This window comes from Bufo gargarizans, chromosome 1, assembly GCF_014858855.1.
Source record: "Bufo gargarizans isolate SCDJY-AF-19 chromosome 1, ASM1485885v1, whole genome shotgun sequence".
NCBI lineage: Eukaryota > Metazoa > Chordata > Amphibia > Anura > Bufonidae > Bufo > Bufo gargarizans.
In genome coordinates this window covers 295,118,068-295,143,092 of record NC_058080.1, presented here as the reverse complement: position 1 = coordinate 295,143,092, position 25,025 = coordinate 295,118,068, and the positions used below count along the sequence as shown (strand labels likewise).

Genomic DNA, 25,025 nt, shown 5'->3' with positions numbered 1-25,025 from the left:
TGCGCTAAGTGTCCGCCTCCTAGCTGCAACAGCCATGGTCAATGCCTGTGTCCCCCAATGAGATGAATGAGAAAAATGTGCTAAAATAAACTATACAGATAAACGCCCCTTACAAATGCTACAAAAAAAATGCTGATCCTTAGTTCCGGACGCGTTTGTTTTTTTCTCCTTGGTTGATTTGTGTTTTTGTAAATTTCTATGCAATGGATCACTGATACATAGACCACACATGGTTGGCACCCATATGCTGTCCATGTTATTCATAGGCCTATTGAACAGAATGGTTGCCTTCTGCCCACAAAACGGACAAAAGCAGCGCAAGCTTCCATTACTACCCTGTGAACCAACGGTCTGCAGATAAAAAGAGACGTACTGATATGTGAATAAGTCCTTGGTCAATACAAATGTATAAAAAAAAAAAAAGGGGTTGTTCCATGAAAACAACTTATCCGCTAGCCACAGGATAGGGGTTGAGTAAGTGTCTGATCAGCGGGGATTGACTACTGGGGTTCCCACAATCAAGAGAAAGGGGGGACAGTGCTCCCCATTTGAATGGAGAGCGAGCAACGCATGCGCGGTACACTCTCCTTCGCTTTGGGGACTCCATTCTATACAATTACTGGGACCTGCATCTATCAGACATTAGTGGCATATCAAAGTGTGAGATGGGCCAATCCTTTTAACTCTCAACCAGTCCCTAAATGAGTGCTGAAGTTACGCACATGCAATTTAAAATGGAAAAGAAAAAAAATACAAATTTTTCAATTTGGATCACATACTTTATTTTAGATGACACAATTTGGCAACCAAATCTTTTGGAAATGTAAACCATTATAATAAAAAAAATATCCTTGGTCACATATTTAATAGCATGATTCTGGAAACTCGACTCTGACATGCGCTGTGGATAATTCATGAAATACAATATTATTTAAAGAAAATAAAAATAAAAACTCCCTAGATAAAATATAATAAAGATGAACAAATTCAGGAGTCATGGGTGTTTGTGCTCTGGAAGTTTTAAAAACATGCTAGTCCTTGGTCCATCATCTCATACAAGGTGCGGGAGCTTCTCTTTCTTCTTCAGGAAATGGTGGAGAAGTCTCTGAATAAAGAGTTCACACTCCAAGTTTATTGGCCTGGGTAAGCACTACCTTGAGTACTGGCATGAAGGCAGACGTTTCACTGAAGTTACTGGTGCTCACTATGTGGGTATGGATGTTGAGCCCTTCCATATAGTTTCGAGACTCGATACTTCTAGCAATGCTGTGTAAACCTGCAATTATTGCAGGAGAAAGCTAGAAGAGAAAAGATTCATGGTTAGAACAGAACTAGACATTAACCACAGGTATGCATACGATGAAAATGATGTGCGGTCTTACATTAGTGAATTGCATCACAACACTTATTATGGTGGATTCTGCAGCAGATGTCACCCTTTCACATTGGGTACGGCTGTAACATAACAGCTGCGTACCTGCTCTAACAGCCTGGGAGGATCTGGGCTGTTTAACCCCTTACATGCAGTAGGCAACAGAAGCAAGTAACCGGTTACAGAGGTAGAGAACTTCCCGTCTCCCATCGGCACCCCACAAATGAGATTGCAGGGTGCCGATGTCTGTGCAGACAGACCATGGCCAGTGAAGGCCCCAGGCCTGGCTCTTGGGTGTCCTAGCAGGCTGCACTTCTCTGGCGTAGCCTGCTGGTGAATGTCAGTATGGCATTGACATTAAAATTACACTATAGGAAAAGTATTTTTAGAAGCGATCAAAAGATCGCCTATTATAGTGACCTTGTGGGACTAGTAAATGTTTTAAAAAAAAAGAGGTTTCAAATTTTTTATTTTTTCAACTTTTTCCATGGAAAAGTTGCAAAAATAAAACCCCCTTTACATATTTAGTATCGGGACATGTCCGTAAAGACTCGCACTATGTAATTATTATGTAATTTAACCCAGTGAACGCTGTTAAAAAAGCCAGAATTGCTGCTTACATAGAATGTGCCGGCAGATAAGAACCATTTGGCCCATCTAGTCTGCCCAATATACTAAATACTATGGATAGCCCCTGGCCCTATCTTATATGAAGGATGGCCTTATGCCTATCCCATGCATGCTTAAAGGGATTCTGTCACCTCCCCTCAGCCAAAAAACGATTTAAAAGCAGCCATGCAGCACAGCTTACCTGGATTAAGCTGTGCTCTTTTATCTTGAAATCCGTCCAGCAGTTACTGCAAAAAACGACTTTGATCGATAAGGAAATGTGTCCTGAAGGTGCCCAGAGGGGCGTTTTTTTCTTCTTAGAGAGCCCAGTACCGCCCCTATTTCAGTGCCCAGCCCGCCTTCCTTGTACTGTCTAACCGCCGCCCCCAGCCTGCCACAGCCTCTCCTGCCTCTCCTCCCCCTCCCTCACGCCGAACGAAGTCTCGCACAGGCGCAGTACCCACTGAGGGCTGCGCCTGTGCGATCATCAGGAGACTGAGGGCGGCAGCTTCATCTTCGTCACTGGGCATGCGCCGAGCCCAGTGACGTCCGATGTTAGCTCTTTCCCTCAGTCAGCCTGGTAGGAAGCGCAGAGGATTGCCGATCGGCTGCTGCACCCTGCGCTTTCTCCAGTCTGCCTGCCACTGTGAAGACGGCCAGCGATTTCTTTCCCCACCCTCCCTTCAGGAAAGAAATCAGTATTTGTTTTTGCTCAGTGAAAATGTATAAATTCAGTAAAGCTTTACTTAATATAATAATACCTAATTCGCCCCAACAAATACTTATTTCTTTCCTGAAGGGAGGGTGGGGAAAGAAATCGCTGGCCGTCTTCACAGTGGCAGGCAGACTGGAGAAAGCGCAGGGTGCAGCAGCCGATCGGCAATCCTCTGCGCTTCCTACCAGGCTGACTGAGGGAAAGAGCTAACATCGGACGTCACTGGGCTCGGCGCATGCCCAGTGACGAAGATGAAGCTGCCGCCCTCAGTCTCCTGCTGATCGCACAGGCGCAGCCCTCAGTGGGTACTGCGCCTGTGCGAGACTTCGTTCGGCGTGAGGGAGGGGGAGGAGAGGCTGTGGCAGGCTGGGGGCGGCGGTTAGAAAGTACAAGGAAGGCGGGCTGGGCACTGAAAGAGGGACGGTACTGGGCTCACTAAGAAGAAAAAAAACGCCCCTCTGGGCACCTTCAGGACACATTTACATATCGATCAAAGTCGTTTTTTGCAGTAACTGCTGGACGGATTTCAAGATAAAAGAGCACAGCTTAATCCAGGTAAGCTGTGCTTCATGGCCGCTTTAAAATCGTTTTTTGGCTGAGGGGAGGTGACAGAATCCCTTTAAACTCCTCCACTGTATTTGCAGCTACCACTTCTACAGGGAGGCTATTCCATGCATCCACTACTCTCTCAGTAAAGTTATACTTCCTGATATTACTTTTAAACCTTTGCCCCTCTAATTTAAAACTATGTCCTCTTGTAGCAGTGTTTCTTCTTTTAAATATTCTCTCCTCTTTTACCTTGTTGATTCCCTTTATGTATTTAAAAGTTTCTATCATATCCCCTCAGTCTCGTCTTTCTTCCAAGCTATACATGTTAAGGTCCTTTAATCTTTCCTGGTTTATCCTGCAATCCATGTACCAGTTTAGTAGCTCTTCTCTGAACTCTCTCCAAAGTATCAATATCCTTCTGCAGATATGGTCTTCAGTACTGCGCACAATACTCCAAATGAGGTCTCACTAGTGCTCTGTAGAGCGGCATGAGCACCTCCCTCTTTCTACTGGTAATGCCTCTCCCTATACACCCAAGCATTCTGCTAGCATTTCCTGCTGCTCTGTGACATTGTCTGCCTACCTTTAAGTCTTCTGAAATAATGACCCCTAAATCCCTTTCCTCAGATACTGAGGTTAGGACTGTATCACTGATTTTATATTCTGCTCTTGGGTTTTTACGCCCCAGGTGCATTATCTTGCACTTATCAGCATTAAATTTTAGTTGACAGATTTTTGACCATTCCTCTAGTTTTTCTAAGTCCTTTTCCATTTGGTGTATCCCTCCAGGAACATCAACCCTGTTACAAATCTTTGTGTCATCAGCAGAAAGACACACCTTACCATCGAGGCCTTCCGCAATTTCGCTGATAAAAGATATTAAACAATATGGGTCCCAGAACAGATCCCTGAGGTACCCCACTGGTAACAAGACCATGGTCTGAATATACTCTATTGACTACAACCCTCTGTTGTCTGTCCCTCAGCCACTAATCCATTCAACAATATAGGAGTCCAAGCCCAAAGACTGCACTTTATTGATAAGCCTTCTATGTGGGACAGTATCAAAAGCCTTACTAAAGTCTAGATAAGTGATGTCTACTGCACCTCTGCCATCTATTATTTTAGTCACCCAATCAAAAAAAATCAATAAGATTAGTTTGACATGATCTCCCTGAAGTAAACCCATGCTGTTTTTCATCTTTCAATCCATGGGATTTTAGATGTTCCACAATCCTCTCCTTAAGTATGGTTTCCATTAATTTCCCCACTATTGATGTCAAGCTTAGGCTACTTTCACACCTGCGTTTAGGTGCGGATCCGTCTGGTATCTGCACAGACGGATCCGCACCTATAATGCAAACGCTTAGATCCGTTCAGAACGGATCCGTTTGCATTACCATGAACAGAACAAAAAAAAAAATATATATATATATATATTTTTTGTTCATGGTAATGCAAACGGATCCGTTTTGACTTTACATTGAAAGTCAATGGGGGACGGATCCGTTTGAAAATTGAGCCATACTGTGTCAACTTCAAACGGATCCGTCCCCATTGACTTACATTGTAAGTCTGGACGGATCCGTTTGCCTGCAAGCAGCGTTCAGGTGTCCGCCTGCTGAGCGGAGCGGAGGACAAACGGTGCCAGACTGATGCATTCTGAGCGGATCCGCATCCACTCAGAATGCATTAGGGCTGGACGGATCCGTTCGGGGCCACTTGCGAGAGCCTTCAAACGGAACTCACAAGCGGAGCCCCGAACGCAAGTGTGAAAGTAGCCTTACTGGCCTATAGTTGCCCGATTTCTCCCTAGTACCTTTCTTGTTAATGGGCACAACATTTGCTAATTTCCAATCTTCTAGGACGACTCCTGTTGCCAGTGATTGGTTAAATAAATCTGTTAATGGTTTTGCTAGTTCACCGCTGAGCTCTTTTAATAGCTTTGGGTGTATACCATCAGGCCCCTGTGACTTATTTGTATTAATTTTAGACAGTTGACTTAGAACCTCTTCCTCTGTAAAGACTTGCTGTAGAGATAATCCCAGTAGGAATTTAGAATATCTGTACTCCTGGCAGAACTAGCTATTTTGGTTTTCCAGTTTACATCAGGAAGATTGAAGTCTCCTATAATGATAACTTTCCCCTTCAGGGTCATTTTAGCTATTTCCTCAACTAGTAGATCATCTAATTCTTTGACTTGGCTAGGTGGTCTATATATCACACCTATATGAGTTACCTTATGATTATCAAGCTGCAAGGTAACCCAAACTGACTCTAAATTGTTCTCGCCAACTTGTATCAAATTAGATTTTATGCTATCTTTCATATACAGGGCCACCCCTCCCCCTTCTTTGTCTTTCCTGTATAGAGAGAACCCTGGTATTGTTATATCACAGTAATTACTCCCTTTCATTCACGTCTTAGTAACAGCCACTAAATCTATATTCTCAGATGCCATTCTAGCCTTAAGTTCATTGATCTTATTCCCTAGACTATGAGCATTTGTAGACAAGAATCTGAGCTTGTCATTTCTTAACCTTTGTGCTACTGGCCTCTTCTGGCATTGTTCCGGGGGGCAGTTGGACTGCTGGATTATCACTCTTTTGACCCCCTTTCCTAGTTTAAATGCTCCTTAGCAAATACTTGGAACCGAAGACATTCGTTCCCTTGAGAGAAAGATGCAAACCATCTTTCTTGTACAGTTCTTTTCCATTCCAACGAGAGCTAACATGAGACACAAAACCAAACCCTTGGTTCAGACACCATTCACCAAGCCATACATTGGATTCCTTAATGCGCATCTTCCTGTCATGCTGAAGGTTATGCACAGGCAAAACTGCAGAGAATGAAACAGTTGATGCAACCTCCCGTATATCCTTTCCAAGTGTGTGAAAAGCTTCTTTCAACTTTGAAACCTCATTGCAATCCAGATCATTTGTCCCAAGATGGACAATAACATCCACCTTCCTTTCTTGCTTTGCTTGCCTAACAATATTAAGGATCCTTTGTCTATCCCTGCTAGCAGTAGCACCGGGGAGACATCTCACAACACCATTCTCCTCAAACTTCACACCTCTTCTGATGGAATCGCCCACCAACAGCTACTTACTATCAGTCCTCACCTTCTTATTCACCACAAAAAAATTAAATAAATGAAGAGCGATCAAAAAAAGTGTTATGTACCTCAAAATAATACAAGTCATCCTGCAAAAATCAAGCCCTCACACAGCAGTAAAAGAAAGAAAAAAAAAAAAAAAAAGTTATGGGTCTTGGATGCGGCAATGCAAAAACATTATTTTTTTAAGAATAAAAAGGTCAAAGTGGTAAAAAGTAAAAAAATAAATAAAAAATATGTATTTGGTATTGCTGTAATCGCACTGACCCAAAGAATAAAGTTACTGTGTTATATATGCCCAGAACCGAACACAAAATATCAATGGCGTAATTGCAGTTTTTTTTTACTATCTTCTTCGCAGAGTTAATAAAAGTTAATCAGTAAGTTATGTGTAATACAAAATGGCACCATTAAAAACTAAAACATGTCCTGCAAAAAACAAGCGCTCATACAGTAACATCGATGGAAAAATATAGCTATGTCTCTTGGAAGGTGACTATAAAAAAAAATTCTCCTGGTCATTAAGGCACAAAACAGATTGGCCATTAAAAGGGTTCAAAAACCAAGTGGTGTGAACCATGCATTATTTATGAGACCGTTTTATATAGTGTCATAATAGAGCTGTCCAATAGGTACTGTAATTCCGTTTAGTTGCGCTGTAATTCCGATGACTATTGTTGCGCTGCAAAAAGAAGAGACTACTAGGAAGAAGGGAAAAAGTTGCACTACAGGAAGTGCGAGATGGAGCATCACCCCCCCCCATAAGTGACTGAGAATGCAGCTATATCCATGGTCCTGTGTCCCCCCAATGGTCGTGGTATGTGGTCTAGGATTCCGTTTCAATGAGTTACTCTTTTTAGGACTCAGTAGCTACTTATATAAGACACGTGAAAAAGCATGTCACAGTGACTCTAACATGGAGCTGTGTTGCCGTACAGCCTCCTGCATAAAGCTCTTCAGTGTGAAAGAAGACAAAGATTTTAAGATATATATGGTCAGGACTTTTAAGCAGAGTCTAGCTCATCTCATTGCACCTAACAGCAGTATATCTGAAACTAATAACATAAGTGTTTCAGACTTAATCAAATCCATGTGTATGACAGATCCATAAGCATGGAGCTTGTAATAAGGCAAACATCATGCGGCATAAAATGGAATCTTCTTCGATTTCATATGTAGGTACAACAAGACTCCACTATTACAGCTCTGTACAAAGCTCCAAGACTTTCCATTAGATGATAGGGTATTCTGAAAGTGCTGGGACATGCAGTGACACACTCTGCACATTGCAAACCTTACCGTTTGCTCTCTTAGCTTGTCATACAGGGACTCTAGCCTCTTATTTGCATCATCCAATTTCCTTTTGGTTTGCTGGAAAAGAGAGAACATGTTAACACTGCGCAAATTCCAAGGTCAATGATGCCAAGCAGAGCACTGCATGCAGCACTTCTTCTGCTATCAAAAGTGATGGAACTGTTAGTATGAACAGAGACAGATTTTTTCTGAACAACATGTATTACGCAAAGTGTAATGGAACCAATCAGTAACTAAGCCATGAGAAGAAGTCAGTGAAACTCACAGGGTCAATGGCTGATGATAAACATCTTTGGATTAGAGCTTCAAAAGTCGATTTCAGGATTAGGTGCTCCTCGGGGATTGGGTTCTTAGTGATCTTTTCAGCAGGCAAACTGTGAATAGCCTTTAAAAAGCAGAGAATGGACAAACAAATAGTACATTTCTTTCTCATGAAACAGGTATGTACAAGGATTTTACTCCTACTAATTCTCTGGTAATTCAACCAATAACATATTACAGTTTTTGGCGGACCCATCCATAGAACTTGCAATGCTTGTATGTAGCCTTGTTTGGGTCAATACAGTGTATGTTTCGTCTTAAAGGTTAAAGCTAGGACAATGGAAGAAATATCAAGGTTAAATGATTTACTAGTGATATAGAAAAGAAGAGCTTTGACACTGAGCACAGTCCCGTTGCTCTGTTTCTCTAAATGCGGTAAGAGAAGTGACTTTTTAAAATAACCTGCATGGTGTTGCCAATCGGTGCACCAGGAGCCCCTTCTGTACTGGGCTTAGAGGTATCAAGGTGTACGCCTGGCTGTGGAATTGGCATGTGAGTTGGCTGATACGGTACTGGTGTTGTAGGAGCTGCGGGCAATGGAGCTTGCTGCTGTTGGGAGCGTGGGTCTGCCAGCGGGTTCAGTATAGGAGCTGTGATTGGTGGAGGAGGAATGCGGTTTTCAAGAACCTTCAAAGAAAATTAAGAAATAATTGATCAATTTCTATCTCATTAGAGATCTCCTCCATGGTTAGGACATGACTGATGGACTGTTTTCTGCCACCAACCTTTTTCTTGGAAGTTCTACTGAGCGCAGGGGGGTCATTCCATCCATTCTGAGGCCCTGAAAGACAGCAATTGTCAGTTTACTCTGCTAAAAAGATGCTGCCTAATAGAGCAGATTTTGACACCGATTATAGGATTATGGATAAAAAAAAAAAATTTTTTCACGGAAACAATGCCACAAAAGCCCAGTGTGGGGGCATTCAAACGGCCGTATTTTTGGTCTGCATCCGATCCGCATTTTCAATGGGGCTGCAAAAGATGCGGACAGCACACTGTATGCCGTCAGCATCTGTATGTCTGTTTCACAGCCCCGCAAAACACACATGGCCGGTATCCGTGTATTGCCGATGTGCAATTTGCGGACTGCAAATTGGATACAGTCGTGTGAATGCCCCCTAATTTTGGGTTAGAAGAAAAGGTCTACAGGTATTCAAATTTGTCCAGCTGGGCCTGCACTTATGGTGACACGGTGAGAAAAAAATGTTGTACTGTATGTATGTTTCTTTATTAAAATGGAGACACTAAATCTGCCATGTAGATATGGACTACAGTAATGTCCAGGAAGCATCTCAGGTGGTATAGAAATGTTGCTATATAATTACTGGTTTGAAGTGTAGCCTTGTCACCGCTATTAGGAACTGCTTATTATAAATGTATTCTTCAATACAGGTGTTGTAGGATTTTGGTTTACTCTTGCTGCCCTTTAGCCTCCATTTAAATTATACAAGGTTGTTATTCTCTGTTCAGATAGAAGGCTAAAATCCGTGATAAAGAGAGCAGTGCATTTTGGGAGCATCTGGCAGACTATATACTTTCACTTTGGGCACGAGCAGGATGAAAATGCCAAAAAGCTCAAACTGAAAATAAGGAAGGCTTTAAGTATGACAGGAGGAAGAGGACACTTGGTCCTGGTATGTTAAAGGTTATGTAACCCTTCTAAGCCATTTTTGAATTATTGATTTATGTATTTTGGGCTAATAAACATTTTAATGAAAAAACGTTGTCCCGTTCAGCTTCTGCGGTTGCTGTACACAGCAGCTGCAGAAAGCTGGTGGGTGACTAATTTATCAGACTGGATGACTGATGGTTTGTTCTCCGGCACCCCTCTGATCTCTGCTGAACTTTGTTCTAAGCTAATGTATGGCCCAAATCAAAGTTCAACCTCAATTTGGCCACAAACCAGTGTAGTAGAAAGTTCAGCCAGAGAACGAGCTGCTAGTTTGATGGATTCATCACACAGCAGGTTTCTGCAGCTGCTATACAGTGTGAAAAGTGTGAGTTGTAAATCAATAATAAAAAAAATGGCTCTACTGCCATATTGCTAGGTTATGCCATCAATGTCAGACAGGTAGGAGTCCCATGCCTCCAGAATGGGAACCAGGAAGTGAAAAGAGAGCAGTGAGACAAGCACGGCAACTCCTTCATTCACCGCTATGAGACTGCTGGAAATAGTACAGCCAATGGTCGGCTATTTTCCAAACTACCATAGCGATCAACAGAGGGTAGCAGCACATGCGCGGCTGCTCTCTATTCCCCTTGGGAGCCCTATTCTGGAGTTGGGAGACGTCCCGGACATCGGACCTGCACTTATCGCATATCTTCCTAGTGATATGCCATCAACACTCAAAATAGAAACTGATCTTCTGGTTCCTAATCCGTAGATTTCTGGATAGGGTCATGTGCGCTGCTGTGGACAATCACTGGTCTCTGCAGTAATATTTCCCCAAATAGCATTTCACTGCTAGGTCAAGTGCCTCTTGAAAACACACTGCCGTTTAAGTCAGTCATTGGTCTCAGCAGAACATATGACCCTGTACGGAAATTTACAGGGCCGGGGACCAAAAGATCACTGAATGGAGCAAAGGAGTGTCAGAGAGCATGAATATGACTTTTTCACTAGGCACAACACTCTGCTGGGAACAGCTAAAATGGCCAAAATGCTGGACCACACTTTAAGGTGTAAGTAACTGGTGGGTCTTCTAAATATTCAGTCACAAAAAACATCACTTCTGGGGTCTGTGAGCCATAACCCATTCTAATTACTAAGAGACCATTTCCAGAACCTAGAACAGTGATCTCAACTTGAGGATGTTGCAAAACTACAGCTCCCTTCATGTCCAGGGCATGTAATTTTCCAACAGCTGGAGAGCCACAAGTTGGGGAATGTTGACCCAGAGATTTCTGTACCTACAAAAAGGTCAGTCTGTCACAATGAAGTCAAGGGACTTTAATCAAACCTGACTCAATGATTGCCTCATTCAAATTAATAGAATGGTAACTTGCATTTGATGGACAAATCTACAAGTTGAGAAAAAACAGCCCAGTAGTCAGAAGACCACCGTGTCTGCTTCGTACTAGCCATCAGAGAAACCCTTCATTAACCCAAACAATCAAACCTTCCGACATGTAAAAATGTGTATAGGTTAGGCTGGGGATAGATGGTGACTCTGGCCTCAGATGTCGCACAACCAAAGATTACAATGTAGCACTGCCTGCACCCCAACGAATGAAAGTGAATGGAGATGTGTTGCTCTGACCTCGACAGCTGGTCTCGACTTCTTGTAACGGTCACATTGCAGTAAGACAACACTGCTTACTATCATCAGTTGTGATGTGGGCAACACTACACTGTGATCTTTGGCCAAATGACATATGGTGTGACGTGTAGCCACCGCCTTAATGAGATCATTTCAGTTCTTAAATGTCATCATCTATGCACAGAATAAGGTAAAACTATTAGTGGGGGTCCTACTGCTGGACCCCACCCCCCGCGGAATCACGAGACCGAGCCGCGTACCCCTCGTAGTGCAGGTCGGACATGCGAACTGCTGCTCTATTCATCTTTATTGGAGTTTTATAAATAGCAGAACGCTGTGCTCAGCTGTCCTATAGAGATGAATGGAGCGGCAGTGGGCACGCTTGACCTGGCCACATTGATCTTTTCAATTCTTTGGGCCAACAATAAAAATAAAAAAATGAGTGCACACGAGAAAAAAAGAAAGGAAGAGAGGTTTGGTTCGGTCTAAGCTTTTCTTGTAGGATTAATTGCACACTAAAGCGTTATGTTGCTTATGCATACAGAAAAATAATTAACTCCTGAAGAGTACAGTATGTGCGCCTTTGCAAACAATATTTTTATTGCTCTAATACAACTAAAATGTAAAAAAATTAAGAACTTTGTAAATGGCCTTCATTTAAATTATACTAAAATTTTTATATGCCCCTACATATATTTATAGGTTTCCATGGTTTCATCAGCCCCCTTTTCTTGAAGTCCTACAGTCAGTAGAAGAAGGTCAGATGAAACACATGACTGTAGGATCAGACTACATATAGGGCTCATAGTCACAAACCACAGAGATACATGGGTCTGCATAGGCACGGTATACCAAAATATTAAATCACATTTATTTTTAAGGTTATTTAAGTTTAAAGTTTTTACATTTATTTTTAGGTCTGCTCAATTATTTTTGTTTTTTGATGTAGTGAAGCAATAAAATGGTGGGCTCATAGTCATAGCATTGTAATTAGTAGTTTTATAATTTCACTTCTAAGTTATTTTTTCACTTGATTATTCATATGTTAAAGGTGTTTTCCAAAGCTTTTATACTGATCGGTGGGGGTCCGACAGCCTTCCCTAGGCCACATGGCCTAGGCCAGTGATGGTTAACCTTGGCACTCCAGCTGTGGTAAAACTACAACTCCCAAGATTCCCCCCCTTGCTTGGCTGCTCTCAGAACTCTATAGAAATAAATGGAGCATGCTGGGAGTTGTAGTTTCACCACAGCTGGAGTGCCAAAGTTCGCCGTCACTGGCCTAGGCGCAGATCAGCCCCACTGAAGTAAATGGAGCTGTGCTGCAATACCAAGAACAGCCACTATACAATGTACGGCGATGTGCTCGGTGAGCTGAGAGAAGGTTGGCGCTCTACTACGAGCACTGCTGCTCTCAAAAAGCTGATTGGCGGGAATCCTAGGTGTCAGACACCCACTGATATGGGATAGGTCATCAGTGATGGCCAGTTTGCAGTGTTCGCCAGCAAACACATGCGAGCTGCCATCTTGACTCACAAGTCTGGTGATGCACAGGTAAGCCCTTACCTGTGCCGGTCTGAAACAAATGGGGCCTTCATCGGGCTGTTCTCGGAACTGCTTGCCTGTGACCGCATTTGTTTCAGACCGGCACAGGTTTACCTGTGCATCGCCGGACTTGTGAGTCAAGATGGCAGCCCGCATGTGTACGCTGGCGAACACTGCAGGTAATCACTAAAATAAAAAAATAAAAAATATAAACTCAGGAACACCCCTATAACAGTTTGGGTTGTTAGATTAATGAAAAGGATAAAGCACAATGAGCTTGATAAAATGAATATCAATGGTAGAATATTTCTATTTGATTTGGTATTGCATGCACGCTGCAGTATGCTGTTCACCTTGCTGGAAAGTTGTCATATCTTGAACAGTGGAAAATTCTGCAGATAAGATGCAAAGATCACTTATTATCTAACATTATAGGTATTTGCACAGAAAGTCATACATTTTTCATCAAGACTAACTCTTAGGTCCCTTTCACACGAGCGAGTTTTCCGCGCGGGTGCAATGCGTGACGTGAACGCATAGCACCCGCACTGAATCCTGACCCATTCATTTCAATGGGGCTGTGTACATGAGCGTTGTTTTTCACGCATCAGTTCTGCGTTGTGTGAAAATCGCAGCATGTTCTATATTCTGCGTTTTTCACGCAGCCCTGGCCGCATAGAAGTGAATGGGGCTGCGTGAAAAACGCATTGCATCCGCAAGCAAGTGCGGGTGCGATGCGTTTTTCACTGATGGTTGCTAAGAGATGTTGTTTGTAAACATTCAGTTTTTTATCACGCGCGTGAAAAACGCATCGCACCCGCGCAGAAAAAACTGAACAACTAAACGCAATCGCAGACAAAACTGACTGAACTTGGTGCGAGTTTCACTGAACACACCCTGAACGCATCCGGATCTAATCTGTCACGCTCGTGTGAAACCAGCCTTAGGATCTGTCTGGACAGGCCATGGCTACATTCTGCCTCTTCATCAGCCAGTAACTTCTAGAATAGCTTGAACCAATGCAACATTGCTACACCCAGCAAGGTCAGCCTAAGTAATGCTAGCTGACATATCTACATTTAGCATCAGTGTGGGTCTCTTTCTCTGGTATATGAGTAGTTCTATGAATGGTAATTCTAGCGCTGATAAAGCACTTATTTTGCCATTCATTTGCCTCTATTGTATCACATCTGGTTTTTGTGTGTTAAGCTACACATCACAGTCCACTATTCTGTAAGTTCTGAAACCCAACATGCCAGTGACTTATTCTCCACTGACAACTCATGCATGCTAGGCCAAGCCGAGTGTGCATGCTTATAGGGGAATCGGAAGGAAAAGTCGTCATCTGGACGAGCCCTGAGGTGTCTGGCTAGCTTTTGTTCCAGGCAGACAACACTACTATGAGGGGCTGCCAAAAGCTGGACAGCGCTTATTCAGCATCATGACGGATGATGGAGCTTAGGGAAGTAATAACTGGACATCAGGTTAAATGTTAAAATATATTTTACGTGGAGTATCCACAAAACTCATAAAGCACCTGCTTCAGATGGGACTGTAGTCTAACTATACCGGACAGAAATATGGAAAACAAAAGGGAATATGGTGATAGCATGACACCATGAGGCAGAGTTACTAAAGGCACCTTTAGAATGCCAGATATTCAGGCAGATTATTGCTAATGATCATTTGTAGGAATGCTCGTTAATCGGGTAATAGAATAGTATGTGTGGACAGTTAAAGGGTTTCTACCACCAAAAAAAAAAACTGTTATGTAGCTGACTGACATTGGCGATGCGCTAATGTCAGCACTACATAATAGTATGTTTTTTACCTTTCTCCCTGCAGCCGTTTTGGCAAAAAAAAAGCACCTAGGGCTCCGTCTACTCACCCTTTATCCCGCCCAGATCCCCTGTTCTGCCCGCCCCGCCCCTCTTGATTGATGCCACGGTCCGCCACATCGCTGCTGAAATCCCACGCCTGCGCCGTTCACTTCTGTAGGCGGATGATGCGCTCCTGGTGTCGGATTCCTCAGTGCGCCTGCGGCAACTACGTCACAGTGAGGAACCCGGCATCAGGAGAGCGGCCTTCACTCACTGGGCCGAATACAGAGCCTCTAGGTGCTGATTTTTCGCCCACATAGCACCTACAGGCTCATTAGCATATAATAAAAGCGCTTTTTTTTTTACCAAAACAGCTGCAGGGACAAATGTCAGAAACATACTGTTATGTAGTGCTGACATTAGTGCATCGCTAATGTCAGTCAGCTACATAACAGTAATTCTGGTGGTAGAAACCCTTTAAATCATTGTTTGCTGGCAGCAGATCGTGCTGTCTAATTACACTTGGCTGCTGGCAAACAATGATTCTGTATGGGGACAAGCGATGGCATTAGTGATCGCTCCTCCTTATACAGTAAAGGAGATCTCTGAATGTAATCGCAGCAGTCTCCATTGACGAGCAGGCGCTTGTCAGGAAGGAACACAATTAAGACAGGCGATTCCCATGCTGGTCTTAGTCTAAAGTTCACCGGTGAACTTGCACGGTGGTAATGCACCAACCTTTTTAAGGCTACTTTCACACTGGCGTTTTGATTTTCTGTTTCCGAGATCCGTTTAAGGCTCTCACAAGCGGTCCAAAATGGGTCAGTTTTGCCCTCAATGCATTCTGAATGGATAAGGATCCACTCAGAATGCATCCGTTCTGCCTCCATTCCTCTCTGGAAGCGGACATCAAAGCGCTGCCTGCAGCGTTTTGGTGTCCGTCTGATGAAACTGAGGCAAACGGATCCTGACACACAATATAAGTCAATGGACGGATCCGTTTTCACCGACAATATTGCACAACAGAAAACTGATCCGTCCCCCACTTACTTTCATTGGTGTTCAAGCCGGATCCGTCTTGACTATGTTAAAGATAATACAAACGGATCCTTTCTGAACAGATGCAGACGGCTGTATTATCTGAACGGACGAGTTTGTGAAGATCCATGACGGATCCGCACCAAACGCCAGTGTGAAAGTAGCCTAAGAGATTCAGGCCATGAGCTGCAGAAGATTTGCGGTAAATAATTCATGGTAGTTTCTGGCATAAATTATAGAAAATGTTTAGGGCTGCTAATAACCTCCTCCCGCCAAGCCCTGGCACTTTTAAAAAGTGGTGAGAAGTGTACAAATTCACCAATTGTAGTGCAAATATGACGTGCGCCACAATTTTTGACTTCCCATCATAAGGTGTCATAAATTTTTTACTATATCTGCCCCAATATATATTTTAATACTATATATTCAACTAAAAATAGTAAAAAGAAACCAAAAAGAAAGTATAAACCTGTAAGCAAAATATAGGCACATGCATTCATCTTTGTACGATCCCAGTTAAAAAAGGTTAAGAATCCCATGCTCCCACCCCATTTCATGCTCAGACCTGTTCTCTGGGATGCAGGCAGCTCACTGGCAGCAGGCAGAGTACCTGTAGATCCAGGTGGAGGTACTGCATAATGAGCAGAGGTAGCTGGCGCTCCTGGCCTGGCATGCTGAAGAGATGGTCCAGGAGGAGGGAAAGAAGCGGGAGCAAATGTTGACACGGGAGTGTGCGAAGGCTGCACAGGATAGTGAGGCTGAGGAACAGAGTGGGAAGACGAGGCATACGAAGAGTTATGGTAGGAAGAGGCGGAGGAAATGGCGGCTGATGGTGGAGGTTGATAGACAGCGGGTCCCTCAGAACCATAATACTGTTGAGTAGGTTGATAGGCTATACCAAAAACAGAGAGGGAACAAAAAAAAACAACATCATTTAGTAACCGTATTAGTTTGCACATTTTAAAGAAAGCAATATCATGCAAAACTACACATTTATTACAATTTAAATATAAATGCCCACCTTTGAACACATTTTTTACAGTTTACATTAGAAGACAATTTATTATACAATACCTTAAAACAGCCAAAGTGGAAAAACTTTATAAATGCATTGCTGTGAGTACATTGCCCTGACCACGTTACAGCTTGTATTACAAGCCAGGAACGACAAATTTGATGAAAATGCATGTAAACTATATAAAAAAAAAAAACAATTATAATAATAAACCTGCTATTTGAGTTTTTATTGCGCTCATCCTGGTGGTAAGTTATCATATCTTAGACCGTAGCATATTCAGCAAAGATCATTTATTACGTGATGACAAACTTATCTGCTGCTTCTAACAGAAACCTAGAATTGTGAATACAGCTCCGGCCTACAGTACCTGCTTCCAAGAGAGACACACAGAAATGTGAATACAGCTCTGGATCACAGTACAGGGCATATGTCCAGTGCGGGATAAACTAAGTGAAGCTCCTCAACCTTACACAGTACATCTATTCAAACGCAAACATGCTTTTTACATTAAACTGAAATACACAAAGAAAACGTATCATGGAAAGAGAACACGTCCAGATACATCATGGAAAAAAATTTGGGGAAAAAAATCCCACTAAAAAGGATATCTTTGTTGCCCATAGCAACCAATCACAGTGCCACCTTTATTTCATATTCTGGTAAAAGCTAAGCTGCACTGTGATTGGTTGATACGGCAATACAACTTTTTTTATGTAGACAGTTTTATAAATCTCCTCCTGATAGTTATGTATCCAAGAAAAACACCTTAGATAGTGTTCATAATCTTCGTTTGAGGCAGTTAGGGGCCTCTGCATTTTTAAGAAAATTTTCGAAACCCACTTTTTTAAAAGGGGTTGTCTGGGTTCAGAGCTGAACCCGGACATACCCTTATTTTCACCCTTGCAGCCCCCCTGAGGCTAGCATCGGAGCATCTCATGCTCCGATGTGCTCCCTTGCCCTGCGCTACATCTCGCAGGGCACGGGCTCTTTGGTTTATTATAACAAACTGCCGGGCGGAAGCCTCCGTCCAGCAGTGTGTTCAGTGACGTTACCGGCTCTGATGGGCAGACTTTATCATTGCCCTAGCCATTTTACTGGCTAGGGCAGCGCTATGGCCCATCCATCAGTGCCGGTGAAGTCACCAGGCTTCCTGGCAGTCACATGGAGAGCACCAGTACGTCACCGGTACTCCTAAAAATGCCTCTGCCCTGCGCAATTTAGCACAGGGCAAAGGAGAGCATTGGAGCATGAACTGCTCCGATGCTCAAGTCAGGGGGGCTGCCTGGGTGAAAATGGGATATGTCTGAACCCAGACAACCCCTTTAAGGACCACTTCAATTCTAAGGTCACTTTGTGGGGCTTACATAGTGGAAACCACCTATAAATAATCCCGTTGTAGAAACTAAAAGGACCACAGGACAAGAATGGGTCCTTAAGGAGTTAAAAGCACACAACGCTTTTGTTATTTCCGATGCTCTGCTCCTATAATGAAGCAAAACAATGTAATAAAAAGCATCTGTAGGATAATCTTATATGGGTATTGTGAGAAATGGACAACAATTCTCATAACTTTTATCACACTGTTGTGTAATCCTACATATTTTCCATTCTGTAATTGTTTGTGTCGTTCCGTCTGGGCCTGCAGTTGGAATACGCATCACCCTTGGAGGAAATCAGTTTATCACCTGAATGTTAAAAAACTGGCCCCTTGAAAGTGGTAATGAAGGTGGTTCCTGGAAATACAGCCACTCGGACAGCCTGGAACCCCACCCCGCGGGGGTCCAAGGCCAGAGGATGAAGAAAATAGCTCATAAGCAATAACTCATCTCTGGTACAACTCACAAATTAATAATTGTGATCATTGTATTCCGTGTGATGTGGGCATTGTAGGGTGTCTAAACATGCCATCCCTGACAGACAGCATTCCCACATAACTAATATCTCACCTTCTGGGACAATTACACCGGTCATGTGTGGTATCAAAATGATCAGCCGGATATAATATACATTATTAAAACATGTTGGGTCCCAAATATCCATTAATGTGGACGGGGAGCCATGTTTTAATAATATTTCATGTCTGCCAGCTAAGTAGGAGAGGTGGAGCATGCACACGTATGAGGACCATCCCAGAAGGCTGGAACACAATAGGAGGGAGACTTCAAGATCCACCCTCTGCCGAATGGGGATAAAATGAACTATTGGGAACATTTCTTTGACACAATATGGGCATCCGATCAACATTGGGTTGCGCTCCACTTTCCCCCAGTCCCCGGAAACCAGAAGGATCTCTGACCACATATTCGTTGAGTAAGAACCTTTCTGCTTTTTATCCTTTTATTTTTATACAGTTTTGTGCACGTTTATGCATGTCTTACTTCTTTTAACTTTTTGTAACTAAGTACTGTACCTTTTTAGTACATTACAGCACATCTCTAATGGTTTTGCCTTGTGCCCCGAACGAGCCCAGTAAACTAATTTTTTTTTTAAGTGTATGAGTGCAGTCTGTGTTACTGTGTATATGCTATACGTGTGGCCTGTGCCAATGTGAGCCTGCTTGCGAGTGGGGCGCTGTGGGGTCTCTATGAGCCCTTAATAATCGGTGTGGTCATTTAAATGTCATAGATGGTGGCAGCGTGTTGGGGTGCATGAGAGGCTGTGTCAGGGTGTGATCGAGGCTCAATCTGAGGCCTGTGGGTAGGGGCGCAAGAGATTGAGTGCGTGAAAATAGATCGACCCTTGGCAGTCACGGGTCACGTGGCCTGGGCGGTTCCCGTACGTGACAGGTATATACATGTGTATACAAATGTATGTAATATAGATACACACACACTCCTACCTCCGGCACATATATTAAAATTTAAAGGCGTATTCCTGTCGCATACAGCGATATTATACAGATTGGATACGCCGCCACAGTATGATTCAGCACTGCAGTCCCGTCACATTCACTGCACTCCCAGCTATCCACTGTGCAGGGGAACTGCTTCCGCCAAGTGAATGGGGCCAGAAGCACCACCGATCAAAGAAATACAGTGAAGGGGTCACAGTGCAAAATCAGCATGCATCCCCTTCAATAAACCCCATAACTTTATCAGATGGGAACACGCTTAACTCTCTACAACTACATTGTAAGGTGTGAGGACACATACTTTGTGGGTATGTTTGCCGGGCACTCATATGATAAGGGTTAGCGTTCGAATCTGGTGGAGGAGCCGGAGGCCCTGGAGGAGATGGATACAAGTTGCCAGGGATGTTGAAGCCTGGTGGTGGTGGTGGATTTTCCCTCTGCAAAATGTAAAAAAATAAAATAAAAAAAGACAATCAATTTACATACTAGTATAACTACTAACTGTAGTATCTAACTGTATCAGATATTAGCAGGGGGTATTTGTCACAATTTCCACTCTAAGCAAGTGTGAAACGTGTCTACGTTAATGGCAAGTCTACATTCTGTTAAAATAATAGTGCGCCAAAGTAAAACATACAATATCTCAAAACTACCAGCCATATTTATCCAGCAAAATGGCTCAGAAAGGAAGATATAGCATAACCAGAGCAAGTCATGTTACTCAGACACCAAGTGTTGCCCAGTGCATGCGATGTGACCCTGCAAAGGAAAAGAAGAGGCAAACCTTCCATGTACTGCAATGTTATACCTGTGTGTCAAAGGAAGAGGAGGCAGCGGGTGCAAAGCTGGGAAGGGCAGTAGGGTTTTTGTTACTCCAGGAAGTGACAGTAGGGGCAATTCTAGCCTGAAGTAAACAAAGAAATAAGAATCACTGGAAAAACTAAGAGAATGGAAACTAAATGGTGCCTTGGTCAAAGGGTGACCATTTTCCCTATGGTCCTACAAAAATAAATGGCACTAATCAAAAACCATGTGGTTGGAATTAAATAGACTTCAGGTTAAGTATAAGGCAAGTGTGAAGACAGGGCTGCCATAAAACAACTGTTGCACAAATAAAAGCATAGTGTGAAAGGTGTTTGAATGGAAAAGGAGACAGGCCCCTAGAGAAGACCCACCAAAGGTCCCTAGAAAAGAGACACCAAAGAAAACTTCAAAGAATTTGCGGTGATTAGCATAATTGATAAATACGAGACCTGCAAAATAAAATTCACCAAGCTCAAATACCATCATGATTACTGTACCTGGGGAAACTGTTAATGGTAAAATATATATGTAATAATATTATTAAAAGTAGATGTAATAACATGTAATAATCTACTACACGCCAACACAAGACGCAAAAAGTCATCCATACAGGTTCATGCTAAATACTTAGCAAGTTTCTAATATATGTTGCCTTCCGGTTTCTCAGCATTTTCAAGACCTGTAAGCGGACAGTGAACAGACACATTGGCCCAGGTTTATAAAATGTGTCTAAAAATTGGGGCAAATCAATGCACCTAGGGTTTCTTCACTTTTAACTGACATGCTTGAAAAGAGACGGGGCTTAGTAGACAGGGGCAGTGCTTTGTGGGCAAGGGCAGGGCCTAACTGCTCCACAATTCTGGAATAAAAATCTCAAAGTCTCAAAGTAAGCCAACCAAAAGTTGGTAGAAAAGTGCGTGACCTCTCAAGACAGAAGTGTTAGACTTAAAGATTGACACATTTATCGAATATCTTGCAACATTTGACTTTCATCCCAAACTAAGGTAACACAGACTCTTTGTAAAAATCCCCTCATGATAAATCTTCCCCAGAGTGTCTTACCTGTGGGTAGTACTGGTTGTCTTGTGTAGGTTTCACGTGTGTTGGCATGCGCTGTGGAACCACTGGTGTTGCTTGGGGTGCCATAGTGCTAGGGCCGCTCTCTCCTTGTGCGCGTGTCAGTCTCTCCCGCAACTGCACAATGTTCAGCTGGTGAACAAAAGACAACAGAACTAATCTAATCTGTGCCACACTGCAATGTCTAAGTAACAAGGTGCATGGTAACATGCAGAGGCAGTCACACTACCTTGGTGCTGAATGACTTCAGTGCAAAATTCTTAAAATACTAATATAATTATAAAAAAGAAATTAAGAATAAAAAATGCTGAAAATAAAAATATACAAGCATTTGAACCAGTGTGACGAAAGGCTATGAACACCTTTGGGGGCTTTTAAATGCTTTCATATTACTCATTTTTGGGAAAAAAAAATAAAAAATCATTTGTTCAATTGGTCTTCATGAAAAGTAGTTTTTGTGCTACAGGGTTTACCCAGGCATCCCCCCTAATATGAGCATCGGAGCATATCACCTTTGCCCAGGGCAAAAACATTTTTTGGCAATCCGGTGACGTACCGAGCTCTCCATAGGCACTGCTAGATGGAAACTTCCGCCTAGCAGTGAGCCCGGTGATGTCACCGGTACTAATGAGTGGGCTTTAGTGCTGCCCTAGCCTGTAAAACTGCTAGGGCAGCGCTAAAGCCAGTCCATTGGAGCCAGTGACATCACCGAATACACTGCTGGACGGAAGCCTCTACCCGGCAGTATAAAAAAATAAACAAAAAAGACCTGGCGCGATACAGTGTAGGGCAAGTGAGAGCATCGGAGCATCAAATGCTCCAATGCTCATATCAGAGGGGCTGCCTGGATAAAATTGTGGGTATGACCCCTTTAAGTCTCAGTCAAGCTCCAGACTATCTTACTTTCAGTTTTAAAGTCCTGTCATGTTGCTGTTCTGCAGCTAGGCTGAAACGTAACCATGTATGGCAAAAACTGCTGAAAGTTTTTAATAAAGACCAATAAAAAAAATTATTTGTAGCCCAAAACGAGTATAATCCAAATCATACAAAAATGCCCTCAAAAGGCGTTTGTAGTCTTTATTGTGCTGGGTGGATCAACAGGCAGAAGGGCAAAGTACAAAGAAAACCACAAGAGCAGCACATCAGCTTACAGGACACGCTTCTTACTGATCAGTAAAATAAATAAAATAAAAAAAAATAAAAAAAATGGAGAAACTGTGTTTGGATAACGTGAATTTAATAATTTAAATCTCCATTTTCTACTCAGATATGAAACTTCTCCTACTTGCCCAGATTCAAACTGTATGCAATATTAAAGGTCACGTGTGCCTAAAAGCAGAATCCATGAGACTTTTTATGTTCTGTATTTACAATCAGGTCCTTTAAAATAAGTTGTCTCACAAAGACGACCCCCTAGCAAAGCTGGTAGTGAAGCAGGGGAAGTGTGGTAGTATTTGCTGGCTATTCAATGCCTGCCCATGTGCCAGGTCCACTAGAAAGAACTCCTCCTATAGAGTTGCTTGTCATATTAGAACATGAACGGAAGACGCCCCCCCCCCCCCCCCCTCCATGAGGTTCATAGGACCTAACATGGTCTATGGACTGGGGTTGTAGTGGTAGACAACACTTTATTGAGGGGTTTAACTAAATAGTGATGTGGTACTCTGAAAGGGTGAAAAGAGAGCAGGTGAGTTGCAATTCAATAGTTTAGGGCTTAGAGATTGTTCAATTCCACTTACTTGGTTGGTATTGTTGGGCAAAAATGCCATAGCTGCTGCAAGGCTTCCCTGAGTTGCCAGTAAGATGGCATACTGACTCATCTTATCCGCCAGGAGGACACCTACATCTTGTGTGTCCACAGCTTGTGTGACTTGCACAGCTTTACGAAGGATAACCACTTTTTCTATAAGATCCTAAAAGTAAATTAAAAAGAAAAAGGAGCCATTAACTATGTATACACACATTCTTGTTTTTAATGCTGCCCACTATATTTAAAAGGGGTCGTGTCACGATATTCATATTGATACTCTGGACAGATCATCAATATCATATTGCCGGGGGCTCAGCTGTCAGAAAAGGTCGCAGAGCTCATGTGAGCTGTGCGAGATCTAGATTGTAGCTTATCTCGCATTCAAGTGAACGGCAGAAGGAGCTGAAAAAGGACACAGCGCTCACACGTGTGCTGTGTCCTCTTCATATAGCCTGTCTGGTAATGATGACCTATCCTGACTATCATAACACTGCACAACCCCTTTAATCTGATACAAATGGCAGGATGTTGGCTGGGGAACACAAAGCGAGGGGTTTATTGTGTATAATATGGCACCAATAAATGATTGGTGGAACATCCACTAAAAGAACCCTAGCTGGACACAAGGACACCTTACTGCAGTATCCAACACAGCACCAGTCTCGCCCTTGTGTCTGGTGCTATAAGACAGTCTAATTTATGTAGAGAAGGTTGAGCTGCAATAACAGACCCGGTCACATATACAAGAACAGCACTGGGTCTCTTTTTGTATGGGTGGCTCAGACCCATCATACATTGGTGGCTGTCCTAGAGATGGGCCATCAATCTTCTCTAATCCTGGAATACCCCACATTCCTGGTGCCAGAAGGTTAATTTTACAGCCCTGCCACACCAAACAATGAACTCCTAAGCTTTGAATCACAACTTCTGTATAAATGCTGATTTTCGTGTTTCGCCCTATCACCTAGAGGGGTTGTCCGGGACCCATTTATTTTTTAAAAACACGTTTATTCACAATGTACATCTAAATGAAAGGCGCCTCCATATTTTTTCAGCTATTTTCGCTACTTCTATGTGGCTCCAACGGTCCCCCACTCATTGTTTATATATCTGTTTATCTTTCTCTGACTTCTGGCTGCACTGCCCTGTGGGTCCTGGGGCAGCGAGGCATCAGGTGGTTACAGCTGTCTCTCTGCTCCGCTGTAACTCTGCCCCCCTCATCAATATTCACCTCCATTCATTCTAAAGCTCCTTGCCCGGTGACGTCACTAGACTGGAGAGGCGGGGCTTAGCAGGATGTCGGCCAGCCGCTGTAACTCAGCCCCTCATCAATGTTCACATCCATTCATTCTAAAGCTCCTTGCCCGGTGAAATCACCGCACACTGGAGAGGCGGGGCTTAACAGGATGTCGGCCAGCCACTGTATTGATCAATATTCACCTCCATTCATTCTGAAGCTCACCGGACTGGAGGGGCGGGGCTTAGCAGGTTGTCAAGGTGCGGGGCTTAGTGGGATGGTAGCCAGTCGCTGTAACTCCTCCCCTCATCAATATTCATATCCATTCATTCTGAAGCTCCTTGCCCGGTGAGGTCACCGGACTGGAGGGGCAATGCTTAGCGCGATGTCGGCCAGCCTAGTTACCGCTCCCCTCCATCCACTCTGCATAAATTACTTATGCTGCCAGTGACGTCACCGGGCTCCCTGAGCAGCGGAAGAGGATGCTTTGCTCGCCTGCAAGGGACCCGGTACGTCACTGAGGAGAAGAAACCAGTAACTTCTGGCCATGAATTTCAAAGATGAAAACGGGACTGTAGAAATCCATGCCAAAAGGTACTACCTGCTTGTATGTAATGTGTATGCCACACT

At 43.2% G+C, this 25,025-nt stretch overlaps 1 protein-coding gene across 12 annotated transcripts in view; it reads right to left on the bottom strand.

Annotated features, from left to right (window-relative positions):
* Window positions 1–757: 757 nt before the first annotated feature.
* Window positions 758–25,025, bottom strand: part of SEC31A (SEC31 homolog A, COPII coat complex component) — a 66,831-nt gene continuing 42,563 nt past the window's right edge. For 2 of the 12 annotated variants that reach the window (XM_044304611.1, XM_044304632.1), the window contains 11 exons: window positions 23,148–23,321; window positions 21,394–21,540; window positions 20,336–20,431; window positions 19,829–19,964; window positions 16,224–16,550; window positions 13,154–13,192; window positions 8,724–8,779; window positions 8,401–8,625; window positions 7,943–8,062; window positions 7,663–7,734; window positions 758–1,298 (listed from right to left, as the gene is read on the bottom strand). In XM_044304611.1, the coding sequence (XP_044160546.1) occupies window positions 1,119–1,298; window positions 7,663–7,734; window positions 7,943–8,062; window positions 8,401–8,625; window positions 8,724–8,779; window positions 13,154–13,192; window positions 16,224–16,550; window positions 19,829–19,964; window positions 20,336–20,431; window positions 21,394–21,540; window positions 23,148–23,321 (1,572 nt within the window). In that variant the 3' untranslated portion in view covers window positions 758–1,118. The remainder of the gene's footprint in view (window positions 1,299–7,662; window positions 7,735–7,942; window positions 8,063–8,400; window positions 8,626–8,723; window positions 8,780–13,153; window positions 13,193–16,223; window positions 16,551–19,828; window positions 19,965–20,335; window positions 20,432–21,393; window positions 21,541–23,147; window positions 23,322–25,025) is intronic. The other 10 variants (XM_044304624.1, XM_044304654.1, XM_044304617.1 and 7 more) reach the window with 10 other exon arrangements.